This window comes from Anarrhichthys ocellatus, unplaced genomic scaffold (genome assembly GCF_004355925.1).
Source record: "Anarrhichthys ocellatus isolate YVR2014 unplaced genomic scaffold, GSC_Weel_1.0 scaffold4, whole genome shotgun sequence".
NCBI classification, from domain to species: domain Eukaryota; kingdom Metazoa; phylum Chordata; class Actinopteri; order Perciformes; family Anarhichadidae; genus Anarrhichthys; species Anarrhichthys ocellatus.
The window spans coordinates 4,951,655-4,964,612 of NW_022280034.1; the positions used below are offsets into that span (position 1 = coordinate 4,951,655).

The 12,958-nt window shown below is 43.2% G+C and overlaps 1 protein-coding gene across 3 annotated transcripts in view; it reads left to right on the forward strand.

Annotated features, from left to right (window-relative positions):
• Positions 1 to 12,958, forward strand: part of usp54b (ubiquitin specific peptidase 54b) — a 45,518-nt gene that overhangs the window by 969 nt on the left and 31,591 nt on the right. For 2 of the 3 annotated variants that reach the window (XR_004212648.1, XM_031842988.1), the window contains exon 2: positions 8,267 to 8,845. Coding sequence is in view for 2 of the 3 variants with exons in the window: in XM_031842988.1 (XP_031698848.1) it covers positions 8,690 to 8,845 (156 nt within the window). In the remaining variant the exon portion in view is untranslated. Of the gene's footprint in view, positions 1 to 8,266; positions 8,846 to 9,789; positions 9,944 to 12,958 lie in introns of those variants that run through there. The other variant, XM_031842989.1, reaches the window with a different exon arrangement.

Consider the following 12,958-nt stretch of genomic DNA (forward strand, 5'->3'; position numbering starts at 1 on the left):
GGGGGGTGTATTGATTTAATGTTGCGGTTTCGATCTGCGTGATTGATGACTTTGGCCCCCCTGCCGGGCCCGCATCATCGTCAGCCCATAGTGCCGTCACATTAGCGATGGGGACACAGACCTCCGCTGTCTGCCTCACGTGCGCTCACACACGCGATTAGGCTACTTACCCCCCCCCCCCTCTTAAATACCCCCATCATTAATCGGGAGCACTTTTGTTTTGGCTATACTTGTGAGGACATTGACTTACAGTGAAGTCTTGTTCTAACAGTATCTTAGACTCAAACCCAGCCCAAGTAACCTAAGTCTTAACCCTAAAATAAAGGCTAAACCTTGCAGAGACTAGCATTTTATCAAAAATAAAATGTTGCTGGTAGAACAGGTTTATGTCCCCATAACATGAGGAATACAAACTGCACACAAGCAGCTTCAGCAGCACACCTTCACCCTCCAAACTGAGCCGAAATGTGGTCTTGACATTTAAGTTGGACTCATCATCAATTTCCGTTTTTGGAGATGAAACACTCAGGCAGTGCAGTTTTGCATAATATGGTGTGCCATTAGTGTGTGTGTGTGTGTGTGTGTGTGTGTGTGTGTGTGTGTGTGTGTTTATCTGCTGCCTATAGCATATAGCTGTTTCCATATTGTATGAGCTGTCACTGTAGCCTCGGTACAGTGTTCTGGTCTCGCAGCCTTGAGCCTTTTATACTGTATGAATAGTGGGGATGTCCTGGAAGGGAAGCTCAATTTACCTTTTATCTACAAATGAGTTTGTCCTTAGTCCAACTCACCACACTGCCAGAAAAGCCTGGCTTCCCTCCTCTCGCTTAGAGTCATTTTACTTGTGTGGGGTGTTTCCTCCGGCATTATTGAAACACTCAAACCGATCATACGTGTGAGGTCGTATTTCCGCTATGGTGGACAATTTGTGGACAACACCCTCAGAGCTGAGGAGGAAGATCTCAGGATCTATTTTTAGGTTGTTTTTATTTCTTAGTTCTCTGACTATTGTTTATACTTTTGTGATCATTTTTTTGTTTTTCGGAGTTATGAGTTACCATGCAACTAAACTGCACTCTTGAGGGACTTTTGAGGGAAACATAATATCTCCCGGATTTACAGTCTTAGTTTTAAACACTGTCACATGGTCACATTGTAAATTTAAACGAAACAACAACAAAAAAACCCGTTACAAAACCACTTGTTAAGGTTTAGTAGAAATCGGAGGAAGCGGGACACGAGCAGCGGTCCCCCAGGTGAAAGACACAACAAAACAAGTTTCCCTCGAAACGTTATTCCTAATGCAGTTTTGTTGACATTTTTGTTCGAGGAGTCAGTTTCAGGATCCAAACACACAACCTCTATCCTGCATGTCTGGGCAACATGTGTTGATCTTTGAGGAACAATCAATCTCAAGTCCTCAATGACTTATTGCATGTGTTTGCATGTGTCAGCTCGTGTCTCGGGACGGTTTCCCGAGGAATTCATCTATTGTGGAGGATGTCAGTGTAAAGTCTCCCTGCCTCGGTGGTCAGGGTTGGGTCCACATGTGTGGGATTATAGGAGGTTCGAGGTAAACGGAGGAGCAGATGAAGTCATGGATGAAGGAGGAGAGGAAAGAGAAACGCATGCTCATATGTCTCCTTTACCATCCACTGGAGTGTTCTTTCTCTCTCTTTTTGGCATGTGGTTGGTTATTCAATCTAATGTTCCACTTGTTCCTCTCCTCTCCTCCTTCACACCCACCTGTTCTCCTCTCGTCTTTTATCTCCTTGTCTCCTTTTTCATTCCGTTCCTCTTCTCTCCTCTCATTCCCCTGTTCACCTCTTTTCTCAAATTTTTCTTCTTCTCTATTCTTGTCTTGTCGCCCTTTTTCTTTCCTCTCCTTCTCCTTTTCTCCCTTGCTTTCTTTTCATCTCCTCCTCTCCACTTTCTCCCTTCCTTTTTCTTCACCTCTCCTTTGTTCTCCTCTCCTTTCTGACTTAAACTGTGAAACCCCCACACGACTCCCAGCATGCATCATAAATAAGAATGGTTATGTAATAGCCTAAATATTAAGCAAATATTCACCCTTCTTCATATATTCTACTAATAGGATTGGTTGTGCACGTGTGCCACGGCGATAATGGGTTGCATCTAGGTTATAGTGTGCGTATGTGTATATGTGTGTGTGTTTAGTGCGTGTGCACGTGCACGTGATAAACGTGTGCGTATTCACATGAATACTTTAATGTTACAGTCTGAGCGGGAAAATGACCTTGACGCTGAAGAAAAAACTGTCTCGCTAATATGCTCACACATTGAGCGGCACGTGTGCCCACTGTATGTTCACACACACACACACACACACACACACACACACACACACACACACACATATAACTTTCCTTTAGATTTAAAGAGGAGGAGAAAGAGAAGCACAGGGGATGAACTCTGGGCCCCCCTATTGTCAACTAACGCTATTTGAAGTTACACATAACCCAGTTAGGGAAACCACTGTGTGTGTGTGTGTGTGTGTGTGTGTGGGTGTGTGTGTGTGTGTGAGAGTGCACATGCATATGGAGTTTTTTGGGAAAGGAAAGAGGCAGAGATGAACGGAGGAAGAAGTGGAGAGAGTGAATGAGAATGGAAAATAGAGGCCAGCGGAAGAAAGTGAGGAACAGAGAGCAGGAATGAAGTGAATGGGAGGAGAGAGGGGGAGAGAGGGGGAGAGAGGGAGAGTGGGAGAGAGGGAGAGAGGGGAAGAGAGGGGAGAGAGGGAGAAAGGGAGAAAGGGAGAGAGGGAGAGTGCAGCCAAAGGGGAAGGAAAGGCAGAGCACATGTTTGTGAAAGAGAAGATGAAGACTACTCTCCTTTTTACGGGGATATATAAATACACGTCTTCGCCTTTTTATATTTGCTCCAGTGGGAGGAGGACAATGTGAGACACAGGCTATTGTCCTCGGGGACAGTATCAGCTCTTTGTTCAGGTTGCATGACGCCAGTGTCGCTGTCACAAAGCAACACTAACCCCCAGCACGGAGACAGAGAAGCAGTGGCAGGAAATTCAGATTAGGAAACATTGGCATTGACAGCATTTCATGTCCAACGCCAGTTTTTGTATTTCAAAAATGTTTTTCCCTCCGGCAGAAGGAAATAAACAGGATCATGAAATGGAGAATAAATTACATGAAAGAGCAAGATGCTGATTCTTTGTAATGCTGTCGAACAAGTTTGGACATGCAGGGTCTGAAGATGAAAACAAAGAAATACGTGACCTATCTGGGAGGTCATATTTCAGAAGTTGGACAAAAGTATATGAACACATAGTTTTCTGTGCTTTTGTTCTTTCATCGTTCGGCCTTTAGCTCTGATTGCCAAATAGACGTTTTAATGGTACAGTACAGCATGAAATGATTCGAGATCCGATGTTTATTCTTGACCTCTTGACACTCGACAGCAGTTGGAAAAACAGTCTGGAGCTTTTGATTTCAACAGCTACACTTCCAATATGAACTCTGTCTGCTGAGGAAGATTGTGCGATACAATCAAAAGCTCTGGAACAGCTACTGGATAGAATGGATACCACGGACCTCACGCAAGAACGCTTTCGTATGCCTTGACCTTCTCTTACTTTTCTCGTACGAGTCACATCAGACCCATCAGACGCTCGTAACTTCAGATAACCGTGTAAATGACTAGTAACATGAGGAGTTGTAAATTGGCATAATTAACACCCCAATAATACCATATAAGGCCCCCTATGTCCTATATTGAAGTCCTGCTTTCTGAGATCCATAAAGGAAAGTCTATTATTTTTAACAATCACATACATTATATATGGGTGTAATGACCTGGCGTCAACTTACTTTGTTTGAGTGTCGAGTAAAACTGCTCACAACTCACATGCAACAAGTGATGAGGGGTCGAAATTAGACACTGCTTTGCTTAAAGGGTCAAAAGTGTTGGCACCCAATATTCTCATACTGACTTCTGGAGTAATTAAGTACAGCGAGTAAACAGCATGAAAACTAAGTAATGGAGAGAACAACAGAAAGAAAGCTTGATCCGTGTGTCATATGTGATGCCACTCCTCTCAAATGTTGATTTGATCAAAGTGCAACGGGGATCAAACGGGCATCGAGTATTGAACTCCTGCAAACGTCTGAAGTTCTGCTCGTCGCTCGAGGAGCTCAGAGAAAAGAAGAGGAAGAGAGAAGGCAGAGGTGGAGAGGGAACCGTAGAAAAGACGGGTAAAATCTGAGGAAGATAAAAAAGGGGTGAAGTAAACATTATTGAGTAGTCGTAGTAACAGCGGTGGTGACAGTATATTGGATCCATGAAAACGTCTGTCTGCCCTCAATACTCCCAGCTGTCCCCTCGCTGGCTGTTATCGATCCACAAGTAATCATCTGCTGTCACACTGACACACACATCCACTTAGATACAAACGTAAAGAGACCGTTTGAACAGCCCTTTGACGTTTGACTCAACATATAAACCCGCCTTATGACCTCGGTTCCTCCCGGTCATTAACTTGATATGAGTCAGATGAAATATTGCACATTCGGTATCTTGTTCCTGCGATTTGTTGAAGCAATATTATTGTGAGTAAAGCAACCTGAGTGACCCATTGACCACCCCTCCACCCCGCCCTTAGAGGACTTCCTCGCTCTTAATACTACTTCAGTTGCTCTCTGCTAACAATAACGCGGAGGAGTTTACATTGGAGTTAGTTAACAGCGGATGCGTCTCATTTAGACGCTACAGAGTGCCATGTGCGTCGGTATCGAGACGCCGAGGGCCTACATACAATACGAGTGAGTCGGATCAGTTCATTGTTGGTTTTGGTATTTTCATGAGATTTGTTCTCAATAAGAAAAAACACAGAATATCACCAGACGTATCCTTTAATTAATTTGTCACCCTTGTGGTGATTCTGAGGCTGCGTTTTGCGGTGTCTTAATACCATTTCATTGTCAGGCGCTTATTTTATTTTCCTCCGTATAATATATATGTATAACACCCGACAATATATTGCATTCTAAAGCAACGACATCACAAAGTGCGTCCTCAAAACGTATCAAAGAATTGAGTCAACTGGTGTTGCATCTCAAGAGCCCTGTTTCTGTTTTTCTGGTCGCTCTGCATTAAGGGCTGCAGCATTATATAATATGGTTGTATACAGTGCATCTCCTTATTCAGTCTGACCTGCTTGGTCAATTTAAAAACCTGTAAAATAAAGTTCTGTGGGTTTGAATGATGTCAGCCTTTAGTACAGTTGAAGGTTACGGTCGAGGTTAAAGGGTCGGTTCATCAAAATTATAATAAAAAGCATATTTTCCTGCTTACTTCTGTGTCTAATCATGCAAATAATTTTTGCCCATGTTTTGAGATATCTCTCTCTCTGATGTGTCTGCCTCCATTCCAATACAGAGTGACCGGGACATTGTTTCTGGAAAGACACACTTCTGTTCAAATGTCATTTTTCACTGCTGTGTCACCACAAACAAAATTCAATTCACCTTAATTGTATTGGGGTGGCAGCAGAAATCTTGGAAATAGATTCTCAACACTTAAGCTAATTAAGTGTAATTTGAGTGTGCCAAAACCTTTAAATCAAACCTAAATGTGGTCCTATTCAACACCTGACCCTAAATCCACATCCTGACCCTCGAAGAAGCCACACTTTGGGAACATCCCCCCCCCCCCTGCTCAAAGCTGTTTTCATTAAGGTCAGAAGATGAAGCTTCACAGACGACACACACACACACACACACACACACACACACACACACACACACACACAAGCTGCGTCTGTGTCTGGATTTACAGGCAGCGTCCTCACCTCTATGTCTCACATGGAAAATGTCTTCCATGTGTGGTCGGCGTCTGGGCTGCGACCACAGGTCCTGGTTTCCGTATGCTTGCCAGCGCCGGGTCAGGGAGTTTGATTGACTTGTGCCTTGACTCACTTTGGCTTCCAGGAACTCTCCACCATCAATACACATCATCATCACTAGCCAGCCCTGTGTGTCTCAGTGTGTCTCAGTGTGTGTGTGTGTGTGTGTGCGTCTGTGTGTGCTTTCTCAACCAGTGCAGCACAGTGTGTCTCTCAGTTAAATCACATGGTTCGGCTTTTCCCCCGCGTGCCTGCTGCTTGGCCTATTTCCATGGTAACTAGCCGAAGATGTGGGGACACACACACACATGCACACACATATGCACACACACATGCACACACACAGGCCACATAAACAGCGCAGGGCTTGCCAGAGCAATCTCGGTTGTGTGTGGCTGTAGGGTGCAGTCAGAGAGAGGATGTGTGATCACACACTCCACACAGGCTCAGCGGGAGACACACACACACACACACTCGCAGACACACACACACACACACACACACACACACTCGCAGACACGCGTACACAACACTGTATGCTGAGACAGAAGCTCAGGATGCTGTGCTGTAGAGAAAAAATGGCACACAGGGGCATGCTAGCCAAATCCCTTTATAAATCCTCCGGCAATTTAGATGTGTTTGTTTATGGATGAATGTATCAAACGTGAATTTCTGTGTTTTTGTTTTTATGGAGATGAATTTCTGTGTTTTTGTTTTTATGGAGATGGTTAGTTAGATAGACGGATGGATAGAAGGATTTGTGTGAGAATCTGTCAGCATGCAGTAGGACTATGTGACATTGCAATGTTGCATAATGTTTCCTTCTATATTCGCTCTGATGCGTTTCTCTTGCCCTCCTTGTCACGACATCACCCCTACCTCTGTCCCACCCCCTCATCGCCCCGCTGTACGCCACCCAAATCCCATGTGGCCATCTCCATAGCGACAGCCCACGCTGCTCGCCGCAGCATCCCTGCGCCCTCTGGCCTTTAGCCAAGGGGGATGCTGTGGCGGCAACGCAACCTGGCAATCGGGCGAGGGAGCTTTGCCAAAAGTGGGGAAGCTATAGGGGAAATGGGAGGGAGGGTGGAAGAGGGGAGGACGGGGGGGGGGGGGGCACTGCGGATCTGTTATACTGCCCTGTGGTGTTATGCAACTTCATGTACACATGCACACACACACCCAAGCACATTTACTGTAGGGTGACAAACACACACAAACTGCCTATTTTTTCTCCCTCACTCACACATTTCGGAAGCTGTGGATGGCGATGCTGGAGCTGGAGCTCCAGATAATGACCCTAAGTACCGATTATGAAAATGACATAACAGATTTCTCCAAGCGGCCCCTGTGTCATATCACTGATGCAGTGCTTCTCTGTTCAATGTGGTAATTTTCATGACTCATGGTGCGTAAGATTTCTGGCCACTAAGGGGCAGAAGAACATCAAAACAAGCCGACAAACACACAGACACTTCCTTAGCTTTAATAACTGTCATGGCTAAGGTGTTAGCACACAGTTACCTGCTTAAATATCATCCAGGGAGCAGCATTAGCATTCACATAGTGTTGTTTCAGCATAACTGACAAAACTAAATCCAATATTCACTTTCCTTTCAGCTCTGTTTTGGTCTCAACCAACCTCTGAGAAATATATCTGCTCGTTTAACGTTAGCTGCGAAATGTTCAACTATCTCCGAGAGCTAGTCGCTAGCTGTGTCTGCCTGCTTTTTGTTGCTGAGTAGATTGTATTCAGTGGGTTTATTAAAAATGATGAGAACAATTCGACTAAACTGTAAAGAATCTATGCACTAAAACCAAGAATAATTAGCTTAAAAGGCTAAAAGGCAACACAAAGCTAAAAGTGTGTGTGTTAATCCTTTGTGATTTTGTCACACTGCATATTGGATTTATTGATTAATGCAGGTTAAATGTTGATTTAATCCTTAAAGGCAACAGAAAGAATATTCGCTATATCCTTGTTTGCCAAAGGCATTTAAAAATCGACCACATTTTTGGGCTATGCTAGGTTAGAATTATAAAGCTGAGCTCGCCTGTCACAAGTTAAGGGTAGGCTATAGACGACATTTTTTGTCCATTTAAGTAATTCGAAATTGTCAGTGTGTCATCATCAATTGAGATAAGCTCAGCAGCAGAGGTTACATTTTCAAACCAGGAGAGGGAGTCTAACCCCCAAAACAGTATTGATCTTTTCGGTTTTTACCAGTTTTGCTGACAATAATTATACTACTGATGGGACTCTCCATACACAGTAGGGTATTTTATGCAGTATACAGTTAACAGCTTAAAAAACACGTTTTTGAGTGTGTATTACCAGCTGTTTTGTGTGAGAAGTACTAACATGTTGGTCTTTGTGTCTTACAGGCAAAGTGAAAGAAGTGAAGAAAGCATTGACGAGGTCCCCACATGGGAGAAGAAGTGCTGCCTAATCAACATTTTGGACAAACTCTCATGTCCTCAAACACAAACTGCTAAATCCAAGGAGCTAAAAAAAGAAAAAGCCAACCGCTGGCTCCAGAAAGTGGACAGATTTTAAAGTAAAAACACGGCTGGAGAGGGGGAGGGTTGTATGGGTGCCAAATCCCCAGCCAACACACACCGCATCTCCTCGACCTACACCCGCCGCCGCCTCCCTCCTCTTCCTCCCTCCAACTCCTCGTCCTCCTCCTCTGTTTTTCTCTTATTCTCCCTCATTCTCTCTCATGGGAGTGACATAGAGGCCTTCGCTTGGTCTGCTGCCCCGCCCCTTCCCCGCCTCACCGTGGATACGGGGGCGTCCAGGCAGTGATGTCGTGGAAGAGGAACTACTTTGCGTCGGGTGGCGGAGCAGTAGGCGGGGTGCAGGGGCTGGTGACCCCGAGAACCATGACCTCTATCGCACCCAGCAAAGGCCTGAGCAACGAGCCGGGACAGAACAGCTGCTTCCTCAACAGCGCTCTGCAGGTCAGTCGGATAAACACACGCAGTACACAAGTATTAGGGGAGTAACATGTTTTTCATGGAGTATTTTACGACTGTGTAGCGCTCTTCACTGGCCTCAACCAAACCAAAAAGTGTCGCACTCTGGTCCAAAGGCCACAAATATTTTGGCATGTTTTATTATTATTGTTAGCAAAATGTCACTTTAACCAATTACTTATTATTATTACTTATTATAATCTATCTCCTAAAACTGGACAAATGTGGTAAAAAAAAGGGCACAATTGCTAGACTGATTACCTCAGCGTGTGAATACTCTTGTGTTAAACCTGAAAATTGTCATTTTAATGTTTCATTTCAAATCCAACGTACTGGAAAAATGTGTAACTTTAGTGGCACTTAATAATGCACCCTGCCATGCAAAATATACATAAAAATGAACAATGTCGGTGCTCTGCCAGAATTATTGCGCTTTATAGTGACCGCAATAATATTTCCTGTGAAGTGGCATTAATGACAGAAGCTGTGTCCTTGATACTCTTCACACTTGCATTCTAAGACGATTTTAAAAAGTTATTTCATCCTCTCAATGTAGAATTTTTTTTTATGCAGTAAATTGATATTTAAGCCTGACAGGGATGAGATCAGGGGCCACATTAACGGGTTGTTTGCGTGTGTCGGCGGGTTTTGGCAGCGCTGCCGGTCTGGCTTCAGCGTGGACATCCAGTCTGTGTGTTGAGATGCTTACACTGCGCTGCTACTGCTGCATCTCCTCTCTCTCTCTTTACACACACACAACTCTCCTCCCTCCTCCCAAGACCTCCAGCTGGCACAAACTTACCTTCTGTACATACACACACACACACACACACACATAAATGTCTCTTGACTACTGGCTTGAAAGAGAGAGAGAGGCAGGAGTAAGCTGAGGAGGGAGGGGGATGATGGGGCAGAAGCTTAGGGAGAGATGAAGAGCGCAGAGGGATAGACTAGAAGAAGAAAAGTTGCTGAAGGACGAGAAGAGAAGAAAGAGGGATGAGGAGTATGCAGTATGAAAAGACTGAGGAGAAGACTAAAGGGGATACTGTCGGGAGAAAGAGTGGAACTAAAGAGTCTGATAAGGTAGGGGACAAAAAGGGAAAAAATCAGTGTTTGTGGTGAAAGGAGATAGATGAAAAGACATTGTGAAGGACATAAGGTATATTTCTGTGAGAAAATGCCTCAATAAAGACATGCAAAAGCAGCTTCAATGGGGAGAGAAGTGTGCCATTTCAAGGACACGCACACACAAGTGCACAAAGAGGGGAGAGGGATGTTTAACAGGACACAGATGAGTGAGGATAAACTGAATGTACTGAGATGCTCGTTGGCTGTTTCACTGTGTATTTCTAGGTGTGTGTGTGTGTGTGTGTGTGTGTTCCCGTTTGCTTATATTATCTTGTTAGATTTAAAGCGTGCGTAGGTGAAGAATAAGGGGTCAAAGTTTAGGTTCACAACAGACTACACTGGCAGTTCAGCTGCATCTATGATTGATCGTTTGTCTTTTTTAATCATTTACCAATTTGTTTCTTTGGTCTTAAATAGTGACATCCAGAGCTCACGCTGATGTCTTGAAATTGCTTGATTTGTGTGGCCAACAGTCCGAAACCCAAAGATTTTCAATATAAAGTGATACAGAATTACTCATTAATCAGTTCAAAATTTGCTCTCAACGAACGTGCTGCAGTTTGCTGTTCATTGCACTCATTGATAGTGAAATACTCTTTGCTGCCTTCTGGCACCCATGGGCCCATTGGGCAAGGCACTTAACCCCCCGCTGCTGCAGTGTAGCTGCTGGGCAGCAATAGCAGCAGCAATAGCAGCGGTGGTTGTTTTGTGTGCACGTGTGAAATTTAATGAGTGAGAAGGAAGGTGCTGTGAGGTAAAGTGTATGAACACGCTCAGCAACTTTTCTCTGTGTAAACACGGTGTAAAAATAAAATAGCTAAAGGAGTTATAGGCTTTGATGGAGCAGAAACACATGGGTCCACACATCCAGCAGAGTGTGTGTGTGCATGTGTGTGTGTGAGATGCACAGTAAGGAAGAAATATTTATTATCAGCAAGAATTCCTCGTTCATTTGTACTCACATTTTGCCATGGTAAAGGGTTACCAAGACTTATTTGTAAGTTACGGCCTGCATCATCAATGTATCTATATATATGTATGTATTTAATTATTAAAAGTAAAAAACAACAACATTCCCTTTGAGAATAATCCAGTCAGCGATTACGTTTACCATCACAGTGTAATTAGGAAAACTATTGAGTAATATAGAAGCGTAATTTGTAGGAGACCGGATTGCGCTGCAGCTGGAGGAATGCCAATAAAACACTGACATTTTCCAGCCAAATACCTTATTTAAGTATTTCTGCTGATGGTGTTCTTTACATTAGTGTGCTGCTTGGATTGTTTTACTCTTCTGTTAGGCCTGCCAATGGGTTCGAGCAGCAGGATTTAGCAGGAAGAGGAGGTAATAGGAGACTGGAACAGGAGGAGCAGGAGGAGGTCGAGGAGGGCAGGAATCAACCAACACAGTCAGGAACAGCAGTGTGAGGCAGGTAGAGCAGATTATGAGAAGGAGAGCTTGTTGGAACAGAAAGATACCTTTATTGTGTCAGTTAAATACAATTGCTGGCCAAAAAAAAGTGCCTTCAACAATTTTGTCGTTGTATTTGTGCACGGATACCATTTTTGCAACATCAGCTATTAGAAATACTGGATGCCAGTTTAATGAGGCTGCATAATAAGTGGTTTACAAGTCATAACTACTTGATTTCTTTATGTGTAATAACTTATTTATTTATGCTTACTGTTCAGTAAGACGTTCATTATGTCATGTTAAATATAGCTGTTTATCAGGGAGAACAAAATCTATTTATTAACAGAAATGATTGGCTTTTGCTACTTCAGACCATTAAAAAAAACTACTAATTAATACTTAATAACTCTTTATAACTGATGCATTTTAACAACACTGAGGCTACATGTTAGTTAAGCTTTAATTATTCAGGGAGTCCTAGAGAAGTCCTAAAATCATATATACAACACACAACAACTCAAAAATACTGTGTATTATTACAGTATGCATATATTTAAGAAGAACTTCAAGGTGAGACTTTGTCACTTTTGAAAGATCAATGAACACATTCCTTTTTTATTGTGTCGCGTGTGTGTTTAAGGAGGGACAAACACATTGCATTTCCTGTTGCTCCTTCACAAAAAAAGCCAACCTGTGTTTTAACAGTTGAACACTTTTAATGCAGAGCAGCAGGAATGCCTATTTGCATTAGCAGTCATTTTATAGTGTAAAGAGAATGAACAGTAAAGGCAGATATTAAATAAAAAGAGCTGGATTTCATGCCTGCAAGGGAATGTTTTATTTATTTTAGATTTCTTTCATCCAACTTTTTCCAGGATAGTCCCATGGAGATTTAAAATACCTATGGCCAAGACAGCAGCACAGCAGCTTCACACATAAAAGCACAAATAGTGAATGGCAGACTCCGCTATTAAAACTATTTAGAGAGATAATTATGAATGTAAAGACATTGAATTACTACAGCACAGAAAAGCAGCCTATATCTCGCATTAAAAATGGGGTTTTGTTTCATGAAAATCCGAAGGATTATAACTTTAAATATCTTGGCAGTACAGATAGCACGGCCTTAAAAATGAAAGCATAAAAATGAGCTCGAAACTCTACTACTTTTTGACTTCACAAAGAAGGAGAGAACTAAGACCACCACAGCCAATCAAATACGGCGTTTCTGCCTCCGGCTTCATTGCTCAGATTTGTCTGTGACTTCAATTACATCGTCAACGAGCAGCTTAAAACACGGGCTGATGCGGCTAATTTCTATCCCGTGTATGTTTCCATCAGTTTGTATGTTCGCTAGTTATACTGTAGTTTCTTTTCTCTGAGATGCTTCTGCAGATAAACCGAGAGAAGTTAAAAAGGGGAGGGGAGGGGAGGGAAAACCAAATGACACAAATGGGAGACGAACAGAGGAAGAGATAGAGGGGTGTGTTTGGAGGAGGATAAAGAGACGGATAGATAGATACGGATGAGGAGAGATGGGCATGGACAGTAGTGTG